General features: G+C 33.2%; 5 protein-coding genes across 5 annotated transcripts; 4 read left to right on the top strand and 1 right to left on the bottom strand.

Annotated features, from left to right (window-relative positions):
* The first annotated feature begins 3,476 nt into the window (after positions 1-3,476).
* LOC115699859 (uncharacterized) lies at positions 3,477-3,927 on the top strand. Its single transcript, XM_030627401.2, has 2 exons — positions 3,477-3,689; positions 3,769-3,927. Exons 1-2 carry the CDS (start codon positions 3,477-3,479, stop codon positions 3,925-3,927), a joined length of 372 nt encoding a protein of 123 aa, XP_030483261.2.
* A 3,372-nt stretch (positions 3,928-7,299) lies between these two features.
* LOC115700633 (NDR1/HIN1-like protein 3) lies at positions 7,300-8,611 on the top strand. Its single transcript, XM_030628245.2, has one exon. The coding sequence runs from the start codon at positions 7,681-7,683 to the stop codon at positions 8,383-8,385; it is 705 nt and encodes a 234-aa protein (XP_030484105.2). The 5' UTR covers positions 7,300-7,680; the 3' UTR covers positions 8,386-8,611.
* A 3,378-nt stretch (positions 8,612-11,989) lies between these two features.
* LOC133030447 (secreted RxLR effector protein 161-like) lies at positions 11,990-12,673 on the bottom strand. The gene has a single exon (XM_061103189.1). The coding sequence runs from the start codon at positions 12,671-12,673 to the stop codon at positions 11,990-11,992; it is 684 nt and encodes a 227-aa protein (XP_060959172.1).
* Positions 12,674-17,743: 5,070 nt separating this feature from the next.
* Positions 17,744-19,494, top strand: LOC133030038 (two-component response regulator ARR18-like). The gene is made up of 2 exons (XM_061102268.1): positions 17,744-18,548; positions 19,286-19,494. The coding sequence occupies exons 1-2, from the start codon at positions 18,252-18,254 to the stop codon at positions 19,349-19,351; spliced, it is 363 nt and encodes a 120-aa protein (XP_060958251.1). The 5' UTR covers positions 17,744-18,251; the 3' UTR covers positions 19,352-19,494.
* Positions 19,495-20,338: 844 nt separating this feature from the next.
* On the top strand, positions 20,339-21,960 carry LOC133030446 (uncharacterized). Its single transcript, XM_061103188.1, has 5 exons — positions 20,339-20,683; positions 20,780-20,872; positions 21,112-21,578; positions 21,681-21,746; positions 21,853-21,960. The coding sequence occupies exons 3-5, from the start codon at positions 21,240-21,242 to the stop codon at positions 21,958-21,960; spliced, it is 513 nt and encodes a 170-aa protein (XP_060959171.1). The 5' UTR covers positions 20,339-20,683; positions 20,780-20,872; positions 21,112-21,239.
* Positions 21,961-22,403: the final 443 nt, after the last annotated feature.

The raw sequence follows: 22,403 nt of genomic DNA, 5'->3' as shown, positions 1-22,403 counted from the left end.
TCTTAGTTTCTCTTGAAGAAGAAGAAAGGCAGAGCTTCGGCAATTATGGTTCTGATCCCCCTTCGTATATAAATGGAAGGGTATTTATAGACTAAGGGCGAGTATGGACATGCCCATGACCCGCCAAAAGTTTTTACTAAAAGCTCACTAATGGGGTAAATTACATGCAAAATAGAGCTGACTATTGGGTCCCTCAGAAACAATTGTGCTCGTGAGTGCAGCAGCTTGGATAATCAGAGATCATTGTACATAGTGGACACTTGTCACCAAAAGTTTTAACCTTTAAAAGTGGAGGAAACATGTCGCTTAAAGGCTTAACCTTTAGAAGTAGAGGTCTAAAATAACTGTTTGGTAAAAAGATGGATGAGGTGCGCACACTACAATGCCTGGACACAAGGGACGATTTAATTTTGTGTCAGAAAAAGCATAATCAATGTTGGGAAATCCAGATTGCGCCAAAGGTAGACATTCGCAACACTCTGGTTAGTCAGTGTCTGCAATAGACACTTCATAAGTATCCACCCGGGTATTAGTTGGGCATGCAGGCTCTAAATTTAGACCACTCCTAGCTATTATGAGAGAGACAACATGTCTTCCGTGTCCAGAAAGCTAAGATAAGGCGAGGTAGACTTCCACTTATCCCTTAGTCTTGACTTGTTTCCAGTTTTGTGAAGCTTCTCTGTGACTGTGTCTTTAGTGGGTGATTTTAATTAATGAAATTATGAGCTTATCTCTTCCTTTATATGACATGTGTCACATGTTCAAAAACACAAATAACACTTACAATGAGGCCTTAGGGCGAGAAGTTTTGTGGCAAGATTTAAGGATCTTGGAAGGAAATATAAGAGACCGTGGATCAATTCAGGAAATTTTAATGTAGTTAGTGAACTAGAAGAAAGAATCAGCTTTAAATGAGCTACCAAAGATTTCAAAGTCATGAATCAGCTCTTTAAAAATTACAAATCGGAGGATGTGAAATATAATGGTAAGTTTCATACTTGGAATAATAAACAAGTTGGTGTTGTTAGAGTTTATGCTAAGCTTGATAGGGTTTTGGTAAACTAAAGTTGGTTGGATAAGTACACTAGTGTGGAAGTTCTTTTCATCTAGATGGGGACTTTGATCATAGCCCAAGTGTACTTACAGTTTATTTGATTATGCAAGGAGGGAAAAAGCCTTTTAGTTTTTTTTTTAATTGGTCGTCTAACCATGCTTATTTCTTAAGAAGAGTTGAAGTGATTCGGAAGGAACAAATTAGTGGGACTCCAATATTCATTGTGGTACAAAAGTTAAAGAAAGTCAAAAAGATGTTGAAGGACTTTAATAAGATGGAGTATGTAGATTCTCAGCTACTCATACTGAAACTTTACAGGATGTCTTGAGATACCAAGAAGAGTTAAATAAAGATCCATTTAACCTAGAGCTTATGGAGAAGGAAAAAGAGGCCTGAAACAAACAACAACTTGTTGCAAAGAACCTCATGATCAAGAGTGGTGGAGTTACAAGGCCCCTGCCCAGGGAAGATGGTATTGGAGGAGTCTTGTGAACTTGAAGGATCTTTTTAAGGAGTTGGCTGGGCCAGGGACAGGTACTCAGCTGCAGCATTATCAAGTTAAAATAGGATACTCTTTGCTCTGTCCAGTTCAGACCAAATTGTATTGGTCTCAGCAGGTCTTGGGTCGATTAAATACCCCAAAATATTGTTTCATTTCTTGGTTGGCAATTCAGGGGAGGCTTAGAACAAAGGATAGGCTAAGGAGAATGGGGATGAACATTGAGGAACAATGTGAGTTATGCTCAACACAGAATGAAAATGCAGGCCATTTATTTTTTGCTTGCAGTGTTTCTGCTGCATGCCTACAAGAGATAAAGAATTGGCTGTCATGGCATGTTGCAGCTGATAACATCTCCACTCTAACCAGATGGATTGGGAGATCAAAAATGAGCAAGTTTAAGAAGAATTTCTTTGCTGCTGCTCTTGTGTGTTTGATATACAATCTGTGGAAAGCCCGAAATCTCAGTTTGTGGGAGAAGACTAAAATGAATGCAGAGAAGTTGATTGAAGGAGTAAAAAAAGAGGTCCTTATTAGGACTGCTGCAGTATGGCCAAAAAACGTATCAACTGATGACACCAATTGGTTTCAACACCTGTAACTGGTTGTATTGATGTTTAGTCTGTATAGTTCAAGGAAGTTTACACAATTGTATAGTTTAAAGTTTTGTTAGGCCGTTGAGGTGCTATTTGTTTGTACAAAAAATGGATTTTGAGTAAATAAAATTTTCACTGATTCATCAAAAAAAAAAAAAAAAAAAAAAGAACCTCATGTCTATGCTTTCCCAAAATTCAAAGCCAAAGATGGTGATGATAAAATCAAATTATTCCAAAGAAGCTTAAAATAAAAATGGGGGCAATGCAATTAAGTTTAATGTAATCCGAACAGATCAAGGGGATTGGGTGGAAGATTCAGCTAAGGTAACTAGTGCTTTTGTTGATTTTATTCAAGTTTATTTGAGGAAGAAATAAAAGGAAGAAGGAAAGTAAATGTGAGTATTATTTAAGAAGGCATGTGGTCATTAAAGCTTAAAGTGAATATATTTTAAGACCTTATACATCTAAAGAAGCAAAGCAAGTTTTATTCTCGATTTTAGATTCAAAAGCTTTGGGTCCTGACGGGTTTAACAGTGGTTTTTCCAAAAAAAAAAAATGGAATATTGTGGGGCGTGACGCGACTGAAGCGGCTATCTCCTTTCTCCATTGAAAAGAAATTTTGAAGGAATAAATAGCATAACCTTGACACTTGTTCAAAAGGTAAAATATCCAGAATTTGTTGCGCTGACTTTAGACCCATTGCAACGTGCTATACAAAATGGCAACAAAGATAACATGTACAAGGTTGAGAATCATTCTTCCATAGTTGGTTTCTTAAAATTGAAGAGGTTTTGTGCATGGAAGACATAATGGTATGCCAGGACTTGATCTGCCATTATAGAAGGAGCAATGATAAAGCATCTTGCATGATCAAAATGGATCTAAAGAAGGGGTATGACTCTATAAATTGGGATTTCTTGAAAGAGATGTTGATAACTCTTTGTTTTTCTAAAGATTTTGTTAAGTTGATCATGGTATGTATTAAAACCCCCAAGTTCTCCATCTTTTTTAATGGCAGTTTACATGAATATTTTTCTTCTAAAAGAGGATTGCGCCAAGAAGACCCTACATCTCCTTTAATTTTTGTTTTGAGTATGGAATATCTTTCCAGAATCTTAGCAAGAACTTCGTCTTAGGAGAACTTTACCTTCCATAATAGGGGTGTAAAGCCTTGAAACTCACTCATATTTGCTTTGTTGATGACCTGTTTTTAGTTTGTAATGGTGATGTTCAATCCGTTACGGTTCTTCTAAGAAGTTTTGAGCAGTTCTCCTCAACTTTTGGCTTACAAGAAAATGCAAACAAGTATGTTATCTTTTGCACAAGAATGGAGAGCCAAGATGTGCAACAGATCTTGAAAATCTCTGGCTTTGTTCACAATAAGCTGTTGTTCAAGTACCTTGGTGTGCTTGTCTGTTTTGAAAGAATTTCAAGTGTGGAATGCGAAGTTCTAATTGAGAAAATAGTTGCGAGAGTAAAGATTTGGAGCTCTAGACACCTTTCTTATGGTGGAAGGGCCACTCTTGTCAACTCCGTTCTTGTAAAAAATTCATTTGTATTGGGCTCAAGTCATGATATTACTGAAAAAAGTTATCCAATCTATTGATAAAATCTATCAGGACTATCTATGGCATGGAACAACAGTGTATGAATCTCCTGGTCAAGTTGCGTGGAAGGAGGTGTGCAAACCAAACAAGATAGGAGGTTTGAGATTTTGTTGTCGACTTGAAGAGTGGAATATAGCTGCCATCGAGAAACATATTTGTTCCTTGGTATAATTTGTGGGAGAAGTGGGTCCATAAAGTTTACCTTAGAGGTTCAAATTGGTGGGAGTATAAACTCCACCAAGACAGTAGCTGGTATTGGTCTCAAATAATAAAAGTGGGAGATCATATGCTGAATTATTATACTTGGAACCACATTGAGACAATGAAGTTTACCATTTCGGAAGCCTGCGACAGCATGTTTCCAAAGGTTAACAGGCAGGTTTGGTTTGCAAATCATGTTTGGGAGAGATAGGTCATCCCTAAAGATAAAATAGTGGCTTGGTTAGCTGCTTGGATCAGGTTAAAAATAGGAGACAAGCTTCTTAAATAAGGAGTTGAAAGTTCAACCTTATGCTACATATGCAGTTGTGATCAAGAAATTAACTCGTGAACATCTGTTTTTTAAATGTTCATTCAGCCAAAGATTCTTGGACCGTAAGTTGAATTAGGTAGGAATTGACGTTAAATTGGGTAGTAATCGACACTAATCAATACCGCTTCAAAGGGATTGTGAACTGGATTAGAAGATGGAAACAAAGTAAAAGAAAGATATTTACATGCTCATTATTAATGCTTGTGTGTATATAATTTGGAGGGCTCAGAACAAGGCTCTTTAGGATCATGAGGCTCCAACAGTTAAGAGTTTTGTTAGCTTAATAAAGTAAATTATAAGGGCTAGAATTTACTCTTTAAAGTTAAAAAAAAAAATAGAGAAAAATAGGTATTGGTGTAACCAATCTTTTTGAGTTGTAAAGTTGGAATCTTGAGCTATTCAAGATAATAGCTGCTCATGTACAGTTGATTTTGTTGAAGGTGAAATATAATTACTTATTTACCAAACAAAAGGGTTTTTTTTTTAAGATTTACAAAAAAGAAAAAAAATTGAATTTTTTTTATTTTTATTTTGAGAGAGTACGATTTAATAGTTGTAAAAATTTCTGTAAATATAAAAGTTTATGGATTTTTTTTTAATAAGTTGTATATTTTAGAGAGTAAAATCAAATAGCGTGGAAAGTTTAAAAGTAAAATTGCTAATGATTCTAAGAAAATCATCCTCTCCTAATCACAAACAACAGTTCCATGATGCCGCACAAAGTTTTATGATAATCTAACAATATTATTTATTTGTTTACTCTTCACTTTCAATTTTACGTAAGGTTTTTTTTTAGGGAAAAAAACAGAAAAATACAAAAAAAAGAAAAAAAATTACAAGAATACTTTGGGCTGGCCCATTAAACATTTATACAGTCCACATACAAATATTTACAAAAATACCACATGCACTAAGCCTTCAACTGTACAGAGCGAACTATGAAGGTGAAAATACCGCGATCGTTTCAAAACCGCAAAACAACCAAAATGAAACCAAAACGATAAAAATACAACTATTAATTCTGGCGAAATCAACTGGAAAAGAAGACCTGCAATGATCTAAACAGAAAATGACGAAAAAAAATCAAAAAAACTGTGAAGAAACTGAAATTAAACATTTGTTTTTTGTTTTATTCGATCAAAATAACTCCCCCTAATATCGAAATCTATATTCATGAAATGTAGATCTGTAACAAATAGATCTGGAGCTCCCACCAAATCCAAAACAATGTATGATGTGAATTTTTTTTTAAAAAAAAATCTCATGAATAATACATCTACGTTATATACAGTTGCATTTTGATTCATTACTGGTTTCCAATATAAATATATTTTTTTAGAAACACAATAAGAAGAGTAAATTCGAATTAAGGTACAACCAGTTATGTAAAAGTCTGTTTATTTTTTGTTTTGGTTGCCTTATAGTTGCATTATCGTTTTATGATAGTTTATATACTATGCAGGAATTTAATTTGACGGGGACTAAGAAATAGTAGTTATACATAGTAAATTTTGTGTAAAATAGTTGCATATTAGTTTTATAATGAAATAACATATGCAAGTAGCAAAACTATAATAAAACTACAAAACAACTGTATACAAACTAAAAAACAGGAAAAACTCTTTGAACATCAACATCCATGATAAATCTCATTGTTACCCATTGATGATATAAAAATGGACAGGAAACAACTAGATAAAAAACATATTAAATTAAATACATACATAAGGTGTTTACACTATTAAAAAACTATGAAAAAACTATTACAAAATGAGAAATCAATAAACACAAAACCCACAAAAGTTGAATATGAAAAAATTTCAAAAATAGGGGAAAGCCAAAAAGAAACCGAAAACAAACCTGAGATAGAAGACCACCATCAACTTGATTATTTTTTTGAGCATCATCTTGACGAATTTTTTTCTGGGCAGCCACCTTCGATTTCTTCTTTGGAGGAGCTCGCCCATGTTTCGACAATGGAGGAGCAAAATCAGAGTCATCCTCCTGATCAACAATAGGACATTTACCCTTGTTTCTATTAGCTAAAGATTTCAACCCAATTTTAGAGCTTTTCTTTTGAACAGGGGAAGAAGTTAATGAAGAACAAGTTACAGCCATATTTATATATGGATTAAGAGAAAAATAGAAAGAGAGAAAACGGTTATGGAATTCAGTTAATGGGAGTTGAAAAAAAATTTGAAGAACAAAAAAAAAAATGGAAAATGGAGTTGGGATTGTGGAGGGGGAAGTGTTCAACTATGGAGGTTGATATTTAAAAAAAAAAAAATTGACAAGAAATATAAAATAATAGCAAAAAAAAGAGAAAAAAGAGGGAAATGATGTACAGAGTGATTGATGTGATGATATGTGTCACTCACGTGTCAAAATGCATGATATGTGTGCATGTGGTAAAAATGTAAAAAACTTAAGTAAAAGTGTATAAAAGTTCTTTCACCGTATTGTAGTATATATGTAATAAAATTAACCTTTTGTATTTTTAGTGTAAAAATTTTTTTTTTTTATATAGAAAATTTTACATAAAGTTGCAATATATGCATTTTAAGAAGAAAATATTTGTAGTTTTTTTTTCATCATTGTCAAGATCTGAAATAAACATTTATTGTTTTTTAATTTTTTGTTTTATTTTTCCAATCTTTTAATACATTATAAGTACGTAGTAATCAACAGCATTGACAAAAACCTAAAAGAACAAGAAAAAATTAATAGAAAGAAAGAAGAAATGAAAAGGTATGAATAAGTGAAGAAAAAAAAATGTTACACTTATTACAATTAAAGAATTCAGTATATTAATTTAAACTCGTGAAGAAAGAAATGACAAAAAGGGTTAAAGAATTTCGTGTTACGTGTGCCGGGGTTTCCAAAGTGGACAAAAATATGATATTTTTATTCTAATTGGGGCAGAAAGGGAAACTCCCACCAAAGTCAAAGTCAATGACGCAACAAGGAAACTACTACGAACTACGAACTAAATCATCAAACTACACTGCCTTAACAATTCATCTCTTCAAAGCAACCGCGTTCTACTTCTATCTATGTTTCCTTTTCCTAATTTATTTCACCCAAATTAATACTAACCATATCAAAACATATAAACGCGTTTATTCTTACGTACATAATAATACAAAAGAAAATTTGTCCCAAAAAATAAAGTAAAAATAACACGCTCTGAGTCACACAAAAAGTCATTCATTAGTTCTCACCTTAAAATCTATTAAACCCCTATAAATACCACACTTTGCATTTCCAACCTTCCATTCCCAAACCAACCATTCTTCTACCTCTCTGATTTTATTTTATTTTTGTTTATTATTATTATTATCTCTGTTCATCTTTTGAGTTCTTGAGTTTTTGAATTTTTCATTCCCTCCATCATGTCAGACAAAGCTCATCTGAATGGGGCCTATTACGGCCCATCAATTCCACCACCGAGCAAGCCCAAAAGATCATTCAACAGGCCCGGACGCGGCGTCAGTGACTTCTGTTGCTGTGGCTGTATCTTTAGCCTAATCTTCAAACTAATCTTCTCAATTATAATCACAGTGGGTATCGCCGCCTTAATCATCTGGCTCATTTTCCGTCCTAACCAAATCAAATTCCACGTCACAGACGCTAAACTCACCCAATTCAATCTCACAGACAGTACCACCAACAACCTCCGCTACAATCTGGCCCTCAACATCACAATCCGTAACCCTAACAAGAGAATCGGTGTTTACTACGATCGTATTGAGGCAAGAGCTTTCTACGAAGGACAGAGATTCAGTTCGATTCAGCTTGAGAAATTCTACCAGGGACATAAGAACACCTCTGTTCTTAGCCCTGTTTTCAATAGTCAAAATTTGATTGTGCTTAACGCTGAGGAACTTGCTGAGTTTAACCAAGAAAAAAGTTCAGGAACTTACTCCATTGATGTGAAGCTTTATCTTAGGGTTAGATTCAAGTTTGGTGTGATTAAGACTTGGCGTTTCAAGCCCAGAATTGAGTGTGATTTGAAGGTTCCTCTTAGTGCTGCTGATGGAAAGTCCACCGTTGGACTTGGTGCATTCCAGAGAACCAAGTGCGATCTTGATCTTTGATTCATTCATCGCTTCTTTCACGAGTCTCTGATTTTTTTTTTTTGTTTTCTGATCACATTTGTTATTATTACTATTATTATTCTTTCCTTTTTTTTTTTACATAATAGAGACCTGGTTTTTTAATTCTAGCATTCCTTTTTCCTTTTTTGTATGTTGGGTTTTGATTTTGTTATTATATTGTTTGATGTGAATAAATAATAAAAAAAATTTATTTTTATTTTAGTTATTTAAATTTTGTTACACTATTGGTTTTTAGGGAGGTTTGGTAGAAAAGTGGCTATGATACCAATTAGATTAAAACCATAAATATGTTAAAAAAAAAAGATTAAAACCATAAATATATACTAGTGGTCTTTTAAGACCTCATTATACTAAAGTGAGAGACCAATTCAAGTTGGCAATGGTGGTGGTGGTGCATGCTTTAGTTTTGCTTTTTTTTTTTTTTTTTGACCTTATATAACGGTAACATTGATTCGCTTTATGTATGAGGATTCTTATTAGACACTAGTGGTGTTTAGTACCTTTGCGACATGTCACGTTGCGATTAGCTAGTGATACTCTCTAAAAGCTATTATATTAAATTATATGGAACCTGATACTTAATTTGACCAATAGCGTTATTGACACATAAGAAGGTGTTAGGCACCACTAATGCCTTTTAGCATTTCTCTTTATGTATTTATGTCTTTTTCTTAATCAATATTGGTAACTGTATCTACTATCTAGATAGGCTAGGTGTGTAGTAAAAGCATGGATAACAACGCCTATATATATGAAGGTTATTCTGCTCTGGCCAATTTAGATATATGAGCATGTGCTTTATTGAGACTTGGAATTTTCATGCTATTATTAAGTCCATTAAATCCAAATATAGGCATATAATAAAGCAGTTGAACACGGCTATAAAGTTCTCTAGTTTAAAATGAAACCTATATAATAATATTACTCGTTTAATATAAACTGAAGGAGCCATCTTCCGAAGTCGTTCATGGATGATTTGTATTGTTTACCAACTATTTAATTGATTAATATTTTTCTGGTCATGGAGTCAAAGGCAATGATAAATGTCATAATTATTATAATTCATTAGAAAAATGAAAAGTGAAGCCAATGTACTATATTATATACATATTGGAAGCCCCACCACCAACAGCCACAAGCTGCACAACGGATAAGTCTTATAAGGAATCTCTAATGCAATTCCTATAGGAGATGCCTGTAGCAAAGTGGAACTTTTCCACGTATAAAATTTTGATTTTTCAATAGAAACATTAGCATGGGTGTTTTTGTTCAGCACCCATGCTTCTTTTCTTTGTTTTTTATTTTTTTTTTAATTCTTTCATTTTATTAGATATTTTGTTAATTAAATTACTTAAAAACAAAATATGAGCCATAATAATGCAAGTCGTTGTCGTCTACAATGCATACAACCACTAGTGTTTCTTGCTATGACTTCTTATTGTTTTGAATGTAATTTAATTATAAAGTATTCAATAAAATTAAAGATAATAAAAAAAAAGAAAGCAACGGTGCTGAAAAGAAACACCGATGCTAATGTTTTTTTTTTTTTTTTATGAATCAGAATACGTATTGGCTCAAAAACAAAGTGTTTACAAATTAATAGCACCCACCCAGGGCCTAAAAAATCATCTATACATGTAAATCACAAAACACATTTGTTTCTATGCATTTACATTATTCACAAACTAAAAAACCATTGCTTATCTTCCTCTTAAATTTTCGTTGGTCAAAATAGCTCAATCCGATGAGTTACCCCTGATTTTAGCTCCTTTACCAAGTTGACAGTAGCATCCAAATGTTGTATAGCAGGCTAGCCACAGTAGCAGCCAATGTTATCTTCCTAAACTTACTCAACTTAACTCTTCCAATCCATTTAATGAGGTTGAAAAGAGAAGTGTGAGTAGTTTTCCAACCCAGCCAGGTTTTCATTGTCTGTAGGCAGCTACTGGTTACAAAGCACTCGAAAAATAAATGCTCTGCAATCTCCTAGTGTGTACAGCAAAGAAGACAAGTTTGATATCTTCCACAATTTTCATCTTGAAAATCCTATCTCTGGTTTTCAACCTCTGGTACATAGCTAATTATAGCACAAAGCTATGTTTGGGTGAGTTCAACCTGCTCCAGACTTGCTTAGGCTTGCCCCTGCTGGTTTCAGCAAGCTATACCCTTGAGACACAGTGTATTTGCAGTAAAGCTTTGCCCGATGTCTCCTTAATCTGATATCTTTGAGCCTCACCAAACTCTTCCAATACCAGCTACTTTGGCCAGTGCTAATGTTTCTATTGAAAAGTAAAAAAAAATTACGTAGAAAGGTCGCACTTCACTGATAGGTATATTTCTTATAGCAATTATATTAGAGATGTCCTGAGAGGCCACCAGTTTTCAATAAATATTTTAAGAAGTCGTAGAAAATGACAATCCATGCATCCATTGTAGATTGGTAAATTGTCGCATAAATACTTAATATTTTAGATTTTATATACTTAAATACTTTATTTTTATTTCTAGAGGTAAAAATACTTAATGTTACAATTCTCTTACACCTATTACTACCACTTCCGTTTATCATAAATATGAATACGTAGAGGGTTCAAATACATTACATTTATTTATTTTATTTTAAAATTTAATATTCTTAATATTATAAACTAAATGTTACTTGTTTTAAAAAAAATATGAGAGAGGTAAAATACTAATTAATTACCAAAGTTGAGTAAATTAGTGCAGTACATAGAGCATGGTTATTGAGTTGAAGTGTCAATACCATGTGAAAATTCTTATAAGAATTGGTTTTTTTTTAACAAGTAGCATTTAATTTCTAACATTAAAAATATTAAGTTTTGAAATAAAAATAAATAAATATAATGCATCTGGAACCTCCATGTATCCATATTTATGAGTTAACGAAAGTAGTAGTAACGGGTGTAAGAGAATTGCAACATTGGATATTTTTGCCTCTAAAAATAAAATAAGATATTTAAATGTATATGATGTGATCAAACCGATCACAATGTCCAAATATCAAGAACAATTAATTGATCTAAGTCTATGACAGATTAACAAAAACTCAATACAAAGATTGTCAATAACAACAGTAAAACAAACTGAATTTAACAAGACAAAGTGAAATCAATATTCAGCCATTTAGGTACTTTCCATTAATCAAGTATACAAAGAATGAATTGTACATCAATTGGTGATTCGAACTAGAGTAAGAGGAAGAGAAATTAAACTCAAACTGAGCACACCAGAAAACTGGTTTCTTGACACCGCATACATCGCTCTCTCTCTCTCTCTCTCTCTCTCTCTCTCTCTCTCTCTCTCTCTCTCTCTCTCTCTCTTATTTCTGTAAAATGAAAAATGAAAAATGAATCACACCTAGCTAGGAGTTAGTTGAGTCTATTTATAGACAAACCAACATAACTAACTTAACTATAAAACCGGTAAGGTAGTTAGAAAGTCCTAAGAACATTCAGCTAAGGCTAAGTTTCTAGGCCACTTTACAACAATTCCACCTTGGCATAGATACTTAGACTTAGAGAACATGAGCAAGAAAGGCTGAACATTAAAGGAAATGGGAAACTCATTCAATTTCCTTGATGTTGACCAAGTTCAGACAGTGTCTAAACTTGGTTTGAGTGACACATTTTGTAAAAATGTCTGCAGGGTTGTGGTCAGTGCAGATTTTCTTCACTTGAACCTCTCCATTGGCAATGATCTCTCTGATAAAGTGAAGTTTGATGTCGATATGCTTTGATCTATCATGGAACATAGGATTTTTCATTAAGTGCAAAGCACTTTGGTTGTCACAATGGACAGTCATGTCCTCAGAGTTGAACCCGAGTTCTTTTGAGAGACCTTTTAGCCACAGTGCCTCTTTTATTGCCTCAGTTGCAACCATGTACTCTGCCTCTGTGGATGACAGAGCTACAACTTTCTGCAGGTTTGACTTCCAGCTGATACATCCACCTAAAGCTGTGGAGATATAACCTGTCAGTGATCTCCTTGTGTCAATGCATCCCGCATAATCAGAATCGACAAATCCTTCAACCTCACATTCACTTTTCTCTGTAGTTTTGTAGATCAAACCCATGTTCAGAGATCCTTTAACATACCTCATAACCCATTTTACTGCATCCCAGTGCAGGTTTCCAGGGTCAGCAACAAATCGACTTACTATGCTCATGGCATAGGCCAAGTCAGGCCTTGTGCATACCATGGCATACATCAAGCAGCCTACACAGTTAGCATATGGTATGCCATCCATGTTTCTTCTTTCTTCTTCAGTTTGGGGAGCCTACTCCTTAGTGAGCTTAAAGTGTTGAGCCAATGGTGTCATCACAGGTTTGGCTTCATTCATGTTGAACTTCAATAGGACTTTCTTCAAGTATCCCTGTTGTGTTAGCATGATGAAACCAGGTCTCTTTCTCCTGATTTCAATTCTAAGAATTTTCTTGGCTTCTCCCATATCCTTCATCTCAAATTCACCTTTGAGTTGACACTTTAACTCACTGATTTTGTGTTTATCCTTGCCTACTATTAGCATGTCATCAACATACAATAGAAGGTAGGTTTCCTTGTCAAAATAAACACATGGATCATATTTGCTCTTGGTGAATTTTATCCTTGACATGAACTTGTCAAATCTGATATTCCATTGTCTAGGTGCTTGCTTTAGACCATAGAGGGATTTGTGTAGCAAGCATACCTGGTTAGGATTACCATTGTCAAATCCCTCAGGTTGCTTCATGTAAATTCTCTCATCCAAAGTGCCATGTAAGAAAGCTGTCCTCACATCCATTTGATCTATTTCTAGATCTTGAGCAGCAGCTTTTGCCATAATGGCTCTAATAGAAGCTTGTTTCACCACAGGTGCAAATATATCATTGAAATCGACACCTTCTCTCTGAGTGAATCCCTTTGCCACAAGCCTTGCCTTGAATCTTACTGAATTTTCATTAACTCCCTCTTTCTGTCTAAACAGCCACTTGCTATCGATCAATCTTTGCCCTGGTGGTCTGTTCACAACAGACCATGTTTTGTTTCTGATCAATGATACTTTTTCTTCATTGATTGCCCTCAACCAGTGTTCCCTGTTTTTGCATTTCAGTGCCTCCTTGTATGTAGTGGGTTCAGAATTTTCGAGTTCACTGGCAGCAGCTAGTGCAAATGCAGAGAAATCTGCATAACCAAGTCTTGAAGGAGGTCTGATGTCTCTTCTTTCCCTGTCTCTGGCCAAGAGATAGTCATCAAGATCTCCTTGTGTTTCATGAGATTATTCTTCAAGCTCTTGAGCTTGATTCTCATTTGCTTCTGAGTCTTTGTCTGTGCAATGTGACTAATCCACCTCAAGATTGACTCTGCTATATGGCTCTTCTGTCTGCAGTGTTGGATTTGGTAATGGTTTCATGGCCATTTCTTCTTCTCTGAAAGTGACATCTCTGCTGATGATACACTTTCTGAATCCTGATTCAAGACACCAAAGTTTGTATCCCTTAACACCTTCAGGATATCCCAAGAACATACATTTCACTGCCCTAGGCTTTAGTTTGTCTTGCCTCACATGAGCATAGGTAGTGCACCCAAAAACCTTTAGATGGTCATAGGTTTGGGCTTCTCCAGTCCACTTTTCTTGTGGTGTCATGAAATTGATACCAGTGGAGGGACATCTATTTATTAGATAGCATGCTGTGTTCAGAGCTTCACCCCAAAATTTTCTTTCTAAACCAGCTCCTTTAAGCATGCATCTAACTCTTTCAAGCAGTGTTTGTTGAGGAGTGTCTCTAACTGTCAAGTGCCTGGCTATCCCTTCTTTGCTGCAGAACTCCTTGAACTGGTTTGAGCAAAATTCCCATCCATTATCTGTTCTAATCTTCTTGAGTTTCTTACCAGTTTGGTTCTCAAGGAGTTTTCTCCAATTGACAAATGTGTTGAAAGCCTCATCTTTGGTTTTCAAGAGATAAACCCACACCTTTCTTGAGTAATCATCAATGATACTCATGAAATAGTAAGCACCACCAAGTGTAGGAATTCTTGAAGGGCCCCAAAGATCTGAGTGCACATATGCCAACTGTTCTTTGGTTGTGTGCTTTGCTGGTGTGAATTTCTGTCTGCAGCTTTTGCCATATATGCACTCCTCACAGAAATCCATCTTGCATGACACCTTTCCTTTAAGAATCCCTTACTTCTTCAATTCCATCAAGCCTCTTTCACTCACATGTCCCAGTCTCAAATGCCACATCCTTGTCAAGTCATCATCACCTGTACCTGTAACATTTGAAGCTAGGCCAGTAACTGATTTTCCATTAAGAAAATACAAGCCATTTCTATATATTCCTTTCATTACAGTAGTGGAACCTTTAATTACATTAAGTGAGTTTTCATCAATTTTGATTTTACATCCTTTTGAGGCTAAAACACCAATTGACAAGAGATTTCTCTTGAGTTCAGGAACATACCTGACATCAGTGATGGTTCTTTGAGCACCATCATTCATCTGCATCACAATAGATCCAAATTCCTTGAATTGTGCATGCCTTGTTGTCACCCAATAAAACAAGACTTCGTTTTCTTCTCAAGATTGCAGAACATTTCTTCACAAGGGCACATGTGAAAAGAACAACCAGAATCGAGTATCCATTCTTGTCCAGAATCTGTGTTTGACACCACCAGAACACCAGCTGAGTCATAGCCATCAGCAACATCAGCTTGTCCCTTTTCTTTGTTCTTTTCTTTCTTCAATTTGTTCTTCAAAGCAAGACATTCATCTCTGAAATGTCCTTCTTTCTTGCAATAGAAACACTTCTTGTCAGTTGTGTTTCTTGAACCTGTCTTTGCTTTCTGGTTCCCTCGATCACCACCATGTTTGTAGTTCTTGTGCCCTTTCTTGTCATGTCTTCCTTTGACAAATAGACCTTCTCCATTGTGCTCTGTTTTGTCATCTGATTTGCTTTGAATTTCCTTAGAATTCAAGGCTGCTTTCACCTCAGACATTGTAAGAGTATCTTTGCCATAAAGAATTGTATCAACAAAGTGTTCATACAATTTTGGCAAAGAACTCAGTAGGATTATAGCTTGGTCCTCTTCATCTAGCTTCACACCAATATTGTTCAAGTCAAGAACAATCTTGTTAAAGTCATCTAGGTGTCTTCTAAGCTCCTTGCCATCTTCCATCCTCAAGGTGTACAGTTTCTTCTTCAAGTACAGCTTGTTTGCAAGGGACTTCTTCATGTAGATCGTAGCAAGCTTTTCCCACAGTCCAAGAGCTTTCTCCTCATCTGCAACTTCTCTCAGCACTTCATCTCCTAGACTGAGAAGAATTACAGAATGTGCCTTGGTCTCGATTTCTTGTTTCTTCCTCACATCTTCAATTGCTTTCAATGCATCCACATTAATGGCTTCTGCAATGCCTTGATGTACCAACAAGGCTCTCATCTTGATTCTCCAAAGGCTGAAGTCATTAGCTCCTGTGAACTTGTCAACCTCATACTTAGTTGATGCCATTTCTTGATTTCAATCTTGTTGCAGTAATTAAGACTTTAATCAAACACTTCTTGATCTCCTCGATTGAACCTCAGCTCTGATACCATTTAATGTGATCAAACCGATCACAATGTCCAAATATCAAGAACAATTAATTGATCTAAGTCTATGATAGATTAACAAAAACTCAATACAAAGATTGTCAATAACAACAGTAAAACAAACTGAATTTAACAAGACAAAGTGAAATCAATATTCAGCCATTTAGGTACTTTCCATTAATCAAGTATACAAAGAATGAATTGTACATCAATTGGTGATTCGAACTAGAGTAAGAGGAAGAGAAATTAAACTCAAACTGAGCACACCAGAAAACTGGTTTCTTGACACCAGTACACTGCTCTCTCTCTCTGTCTCTCTCTATCTCTCTTATTTCTGTAAAACGAAAAATGAAAAATGAATCACACCTAGCTAGGAGTTAGTTGAGTCTATTTATAGACAAACCAACATAACTAACTTAACTATAAAACCGGTAAGGTAGTTAGAAAGTCCTAAGAACATTCAGCTAAGGCTAAGTTTCTAGGCCACTTTACAACAGTATAAAATCTGAAACATTAAGTATTTATGCTGCAATTTACTCGCTTATGAAGGTGACCAGAGTGGTCCTTTTGGTGTGAGATTTTGGCCAAGGTTGGCTTCCACGATAGCTGGGTTAAAAATATGACTTATTTCCAAACCTTATTGCTAATTTTAAAACATGTGTGCAGTGCTATTTAAACTTTATTTTCATAATGCAAAACTACAAACTGTATCGCATTACGCGATTTGAAAAAGATATAAACTGTAATCGTACTGCGAAAAATTTTTAAGCCACATTTTTTATGCACAGGTGCGGTGTGGGTGGTTTTTGCGGTCCAGATAATTTGATGAACAATGCTAGTAGTAAATTTTATATATTGATTTACTTGTCTATATATTTGATTTTGGGGACATTATTATTATATATAAAGGCTGCTCATATGTTTGTGTTAGTATCCCTTCTTTTTCTTCGCACTGTTATACTTTAATGAGAAGTTAATGGTTTTAGTTATTTATTTAAAATTTTTTTATTTATAACTAGGGAACTAAGCCGCGCGAAGCGCGGTGTTGTCCAATTTTTATAATTTATATAGATATATATCATATTTATATTAAATGATATAATTTAAAAAATATTATTTTAACGTGTATATTATATACAAATTAATAGTATTGAAACTAAAAATACAATTTGCTATTTTAAAATATATAAAAAAGTAAAAATTTTGTGACAAATATTATTGTTATAATTATTAAAAAATATATAATTTATTTTATAATTAGTTTTTTGAAATTATTTCATAAATTTATATTCTAATAAATAGTTGCAAATACTTTTACTAAATGAGTAAAAATATTATAAATCATGATCGTTTGTTATTTTCTAATTATTTTTAAATTTAAATAAAATAATTTTTAAATTCCTATTTTATCACTTTAATTTTCTTATTAATTCATTTAATTATTATAAGATATTATTAGTAATTACTACAAAAAAAATTGATTATATATTCATTAATCTAATCATAATTAGATCTATTTTATCATTATTTATACTTTGTAGTTGTATATAATTTTTTAGTAAGTATTAGGAAAAATATGAAGAAAAATTTATAAAATGACACATAAACTCTTCTTGTTCCTTTCCTTTAGTGTTTTCTTTTATATTTATATATAGATATACATATTGATTTAATTGTTGAAAATTAATTTTAAATATTTTAAATATTTTGCAAAAATTGAAAAATGCAAAAATATGTGTAAATAAATAATAGGAAAATTTACATTCCAGTACTTTAATTGCATTCTTTTTACAAAAATATGGTGCTGTCATTTATATATGATAATGTACCGTTTTTTATACCGTTATCAATTTAATTCAATTTTTTTTTTTTAAATAACTGGATGGGACGTGTGATGGGTGATGACGTCATCACATCACGTCCTGCACGTCTTCCATGTTGCAGTGTTCAACTGTTCACGCGCCACTTTTTTTGCATGTGTAATTCAAATTATGGACGGTTTTAGAGGATTGTAATCATTTTTTTTTATTTTTATATTCTATTTTACCATTTTTATGGTTTTTTAAGTGTTTGTATAAAAGGAAAGTAAGTTTGTTTTATAAATATTCATTTTGAGCTTTTCTTTTCTCTGTTTTCGTTTTATACAGAGTATAGGGGTTAGGGTTTCTTCTTCTTGGGGTGGTTTATTTTTGTATTAGCAAGAGAGTTTGAGTGCATCATTTTCGTTTATTGCCTTGTTATTATCATCTGTAAACCTAAAAAATGGTTAAAACTCGTTCCTCAATTTCTCCTTCGCATTCTGTAAAGGTAGCTGCTGATAAGAAGAAAATGGAAAATGTCTCTGATGATGGAGATCGTGATGATTCTGATCGTTCTGGTGGTTCTGGTGGATCATCGGATGGTAGCCGTGGCTCGGCATTGCAAAAGAGAAAAAGAGTTGTTGATAAAGTGAAGAAAGAAGATGTTCGAAATGTGAAAAAGATGAAGCAAGTTGCTGAAGATTTGCCTGAGGATTATGATAGTGAAGACTTGGAGGTTGAAGTTCGTAATGATTTGAAGGTATTTTTATGATTTTTAATTTTTTATTTGGTTGTATTGGGTTTACGATTTTTAGGGGTTTAATTTATTTTTAGATTTTATAGTTTATTGTTTTATGTTTTTAAATGTTTTTGATGTTTGTTTGTAATATTTTTTTTGGTTTATATTGTAGTCGGTTTTTATTTGTGGGTTTCTGGGTGTTGTTTTTATTTTGTTATTTTTCATGATGTTTGTAATCTATTTTGTTGATTATAGGTTTGATTATTTGTTTTTAGGTTACTGTTTATGTGTTTTTTTGGTTTATTTGTTAATTTGTTTCGATTTTGTTTATTTAGGTTATGTTTAAGTTTATTTTGTTTTATTTCTGTATGGTTATGGTTTATTTTTGGGTTTTAGATTTTTGATGGGTATTTTTCTTGTTTACTATGGAAAGTTTTGGCTTAGAAATATATTTTCTGTTTTTGTTTATTATAGGGTTTGATTATTTATTTTTAGGTTATTGTTATTGATTTTTTAGTTTATTTGTTAATTTTTTTTCGATTTTGTTTATTTAGGTTTATGTTTAAGCTTACTGGTTTATTTTTGTATGTTTATGGTTTATTATAGTTTTTTAGGTATTGATGTGTATTTTTTTTTTGTTTACAGTGGAAAGTATTGGTTTACAAATTTAAATGATTATTGTATCCTGTGAAGTTGTTTATTGATGCTTATTTTTAGTTTAATGTGTGGATTTCTTTGTATATCATTTTTTTTTACAGGAATGGGATTTATATTTCAAGCCTGGTGAAAAGATTCAGGGAAAAGTGATGTTATTCCCTAATTAGGATAACATTGTTGTCAAAAATATTAATTCCAAGTTGACTAAAGATCAACGTAAGTTGTTTCGTGATACTTGTTTTGGTTATTTTTTGGATAGCCATCCTGTTGGTTTTCAGTCTCAATTAGTTCATAATGCCTTACATAGGGAGGTATATCGAAAAATGAAAAAGAAATGTGGTTTAAGTTTGGTGATGAGAATTTCGTATTCGGTTAGTTGAGTTTGCCGTTGTTTCGGTTTCTTGTGTGTTGGTGATGCCGATTTGAGTAAGTATACACACGGAGAAAATGCTTTTGTTGATCGATATTTTTGTGATCGAAGGATCGTTATTAGTCTTTGTTGAGCATAGGTTTATGTATAGTGATTTCAAGTCAGATGAGTATGCTGTGAAGATGGCTGTTTTGTACCTTGTTACTAATTGTTTGATTAGTAGTGTTTACTCAAAAAAAGTTCCTGTTGAGATTTTGAACATAATTGGGGTTGATGAGTATGGTAGTTTTCCATGGGGTATACCAGTGTTTGAATTAACTTTGCACAATTTAAAGATTGGTCTGAGGGGTGTTATGAAGGGAAAAGGTGTTGCTAAGCCTCTTGCTAAGGTTAAAGGGAAACATTTGGAAAAGGGTCCTCGATCTTATAAACTTCCTGGTTTACCTTTTGCATTTTTGGTTTGGTTGTATGAAACCATTCCTTTGTGCTTGAAGGCAAAGTTTTGTTCCTATGATTCTGGTAAACCATATAGGTTTTGTAGATGGAAGAGTATTGGAAATCCTAATTCAAGTGAAGTTGAGAAGAAAGTTCTATCTTCAAATAAGGTATTTTTTATATTTTGTAAATTGTTTATTTGTTGTTTTTATTATATTTTGTAAACTAATTATTTTTTCTTGTTTTGCTAGCTGAAAGGAAAACATATTGTGCCTACTGAAGATGAAATAAAAGGTTTATTGGTGCTTACTGGAATGGAGTTTATTGGCCGAGAAGAAGTCGTATGATGACTTTGATGATGTTCCATTCTCAAAGTTTAATGTTGATAGAGTTGGATCTTCTGGTGTACAGAAGGAGTTTACTGGTGGGTTTGATGTCGATGGTGTGATGCGTAAGATGAAGGCGTTTATTTCTAGGCAAAAGAAGACTGATGAGTCTATTGAAGTATTGAATAATGTGTTGGAGGGTAGATTCAAGGAGTTGCAGTTAAGTCTTCAGTCGTATATTGACTCAAAGATCAGTGAAGGCTTGGTTTTTTTTTATGGAATTGAAGTTTAATGAGTTGAAGGAAGCTATTGAAAATGCAAAAATTTCTAAAGATGGAAATGATAGTCCTGATGAGAGCGATGGCAAGGTTTGATTATGTTTATTTTATTAGTTTATTAGATGTTTCTTTGTTTTTTCATATGTTATTTTGATTTTGTTGGTTTTTTCTTTTTTTTGTTGCAAGAATGATGATTTAAATGATGTTGAAGTTTTTGATGTGAAAAGTCAAGATGCAATTGAAACTGTTGGACTCGATGAGAATATCCAATATACTCAGGTTATTATTGTTTTGTAAACTAGTATATTGTTTTTTGTTTATTGAATATTTTTTGTTTTTAGTATATTTTTTATTTATGTTATTAATGTTTTTATTGTTTAATGGGTTTTTTTTTTATTTTTTTGTAGGTTTTTAATGATGATGCTCCTTCATTTGATATTATGAGTTTTATTTCTAGTAAACCTGATTGGTTTACTGAAGAAAAAAAGAATACTGATAAATTGAATGATGAAGAACAGGTTGTTGATGATCATGGCCTATTTAAGGATGTTGTTAAAAAATCTAAGGAGGATGAAGATGATGGTGGTGATGACCAGGCAAGTTTATTTATTTTTTAGTTTTTTCATTATTTAGATGATTTGTTACTATGTTGTTTGTTGTCTCTGTCAAATGTTTTTTATGTTTGTTTTGTATATTTACAGGGTTTGGGGGTGGTGATGCTGTTAAAGTTATTGGTTCAGATGGGACAAATAAAGACAATGTTGAGGGAAAGAATACTGAAGAAGCAAAAGATGTTGCAGATGGGAGTAATAAAGATAATGTTGAGGGCAGAGCAGTTGATGTAGATGCAAGTGTAAATGATGTTGAAGGTGTTTGTAGTAAGGGAAAGTTGTTTGATAGTCAAGGCACTGAGGATAGTATCACTGTGTCTGCTTTGGAGATTATAAATGAAAAGATTGATGCCTATGAGGGAAGCATTAAAAAGGTTTGTCATTTTTTGTTTACTGTATACTTTTTTGTTTATTTAGTTTATTTTATATTTTGAATCATTTTGTCATGTTTAATTATTTTTATTTTTTGTTTTTAGGATAAGTCTTTAAATAAATTAGAGGCAACAAATGCTGATGTTTTATCTACCTATGGGTTGGACAAGGTTTGTTTACTTTTTTTTTTTTAATTCTTGATTATGTTCTGAGTATTGATTTTTGGTTTACTATGTTTACATATTTTTTGTTTTTTTTTTTGCATGATATTTTAAGACTGATGTTGTTGGTGTTGAGAAGAAGCATGGTTCTCAAGAAAGCTTTTCTGTATCTACCATGGAGGTTGTTAATGATCATTTGGTTTCCTATGAAGACAAGCTTTGAAAAAGGTTTATTTTTATTTTGTTTATGTTATTTGGTAGTTTATTTTTTTTTCTTTTCACTTACTTTTTTCTATTTGTTTGTAATTGTTTTGAATGCTAGGGAAAGTCTATAAAATTGGAGGAAGAAACTCCTACAGTTGGAAATAGAGAGAGGAAACCTAGTTCTGTATACAACAGTCCGTATGCCACAGAATTTGGTTCAGGTAGTATTGGTAAACCAAAAGGTGGACGTCCTGGATCATGTGCTTTTGGATTTGGCTTTTTCAATGTGATTGATGATGTGCAAGCTAAATCTTTTGATCCGTGGTTTAAGATTGGGTTTAATGATAAAAACAAAGTGAAGAAGTTTAAAGAATGTCATAGGAAGCTTAAGGTTCCATTGGATTTTGTGGTTTGTCAAATTGATGATAAGATGTGGTTCTATGATTTGCTTACTGTTGGGAA

The sequence above is a fragment of the Cannabis sativa genome, chromosome 8, assembly GCF_029168945.1.
Source record: "Cannabis sativa cultivar Pink pepper isolate KNU-18-1 chromosome 8, ASM2916894v1, whole genome shotgun sequence".
NCBI classification, from domain to species: Eukaryota; Viridiplantae; Streptophyta; class Magnoliopsida; order Rosales; family Cannabaceae; genus Cannabis; species Cannabis sativa.
Note: the sequence above shows the minus strand (reverse complement) of the source record. Positions and strands in the feature narration are given on the sequence as shown.

Coding starts and splice junctions, on each gene's coding strand:
- LOC115699859 (XM_030627401.2), top strand. CDS start 3,477: ATGGAGAGCCAAGATGTGCAACAGATCTTGAAAATCTCTGGCTTTGTT. Junction 3,690..3,768: donor CTCTTGTCAACTCCGTTCTT/GTAAAAAATTCA, acceptor AAAATCTATCAG/GACTATCTATGGCATGGAAC.
- LOC115700633 (XM_030628245.2), top strand. CDS start 7,681: ATGTCAGACAAAGCTCATCTGAATGGGGCCTATTACGGCCCATCAATT.
- LOC133030447 (XM_061103189.1), bottom strand. CDS start 12,673: ATGGATGGCATACCATATGCTAACTGTGTAGGCTGCTTGATGTATGCC.
- LOC133030038 (XM_061102268.1), top strand. CDS start 18,252: ATGGTTAAAACTCGTTCCTCAATTTCTCCTTCGCATTCTGTAAAGGTA. Junction 18,549..19,285: donor AAGTTCGTAATGATTTGAAG/GTATTTTTATGA, acceptor TTTTTTTTACAG/GAATGGGATTTATATTTCAA.
- LOC133030446 (XM_061103188.1), top strand. CDS start 21,240: ATGTTGTTTGTTGTCTCTGTCAAATGTTTTTTATGTTTGTTTTGTATA. Junction 21,579..21,680: donor ATGAGGGAAGCATTAAAAAG/GTTTGTCATTTT, acceptor TTTTGTTTTTAG/GATAAGTCTTTAAATAAATT. Junction 21,747..21,852: donor CTACCTATGGGTTGGACAAG/GTTTGTTTACTT, acceptor TGATATTTTAAG/ACTGATGTTGTTGGTGTTGA.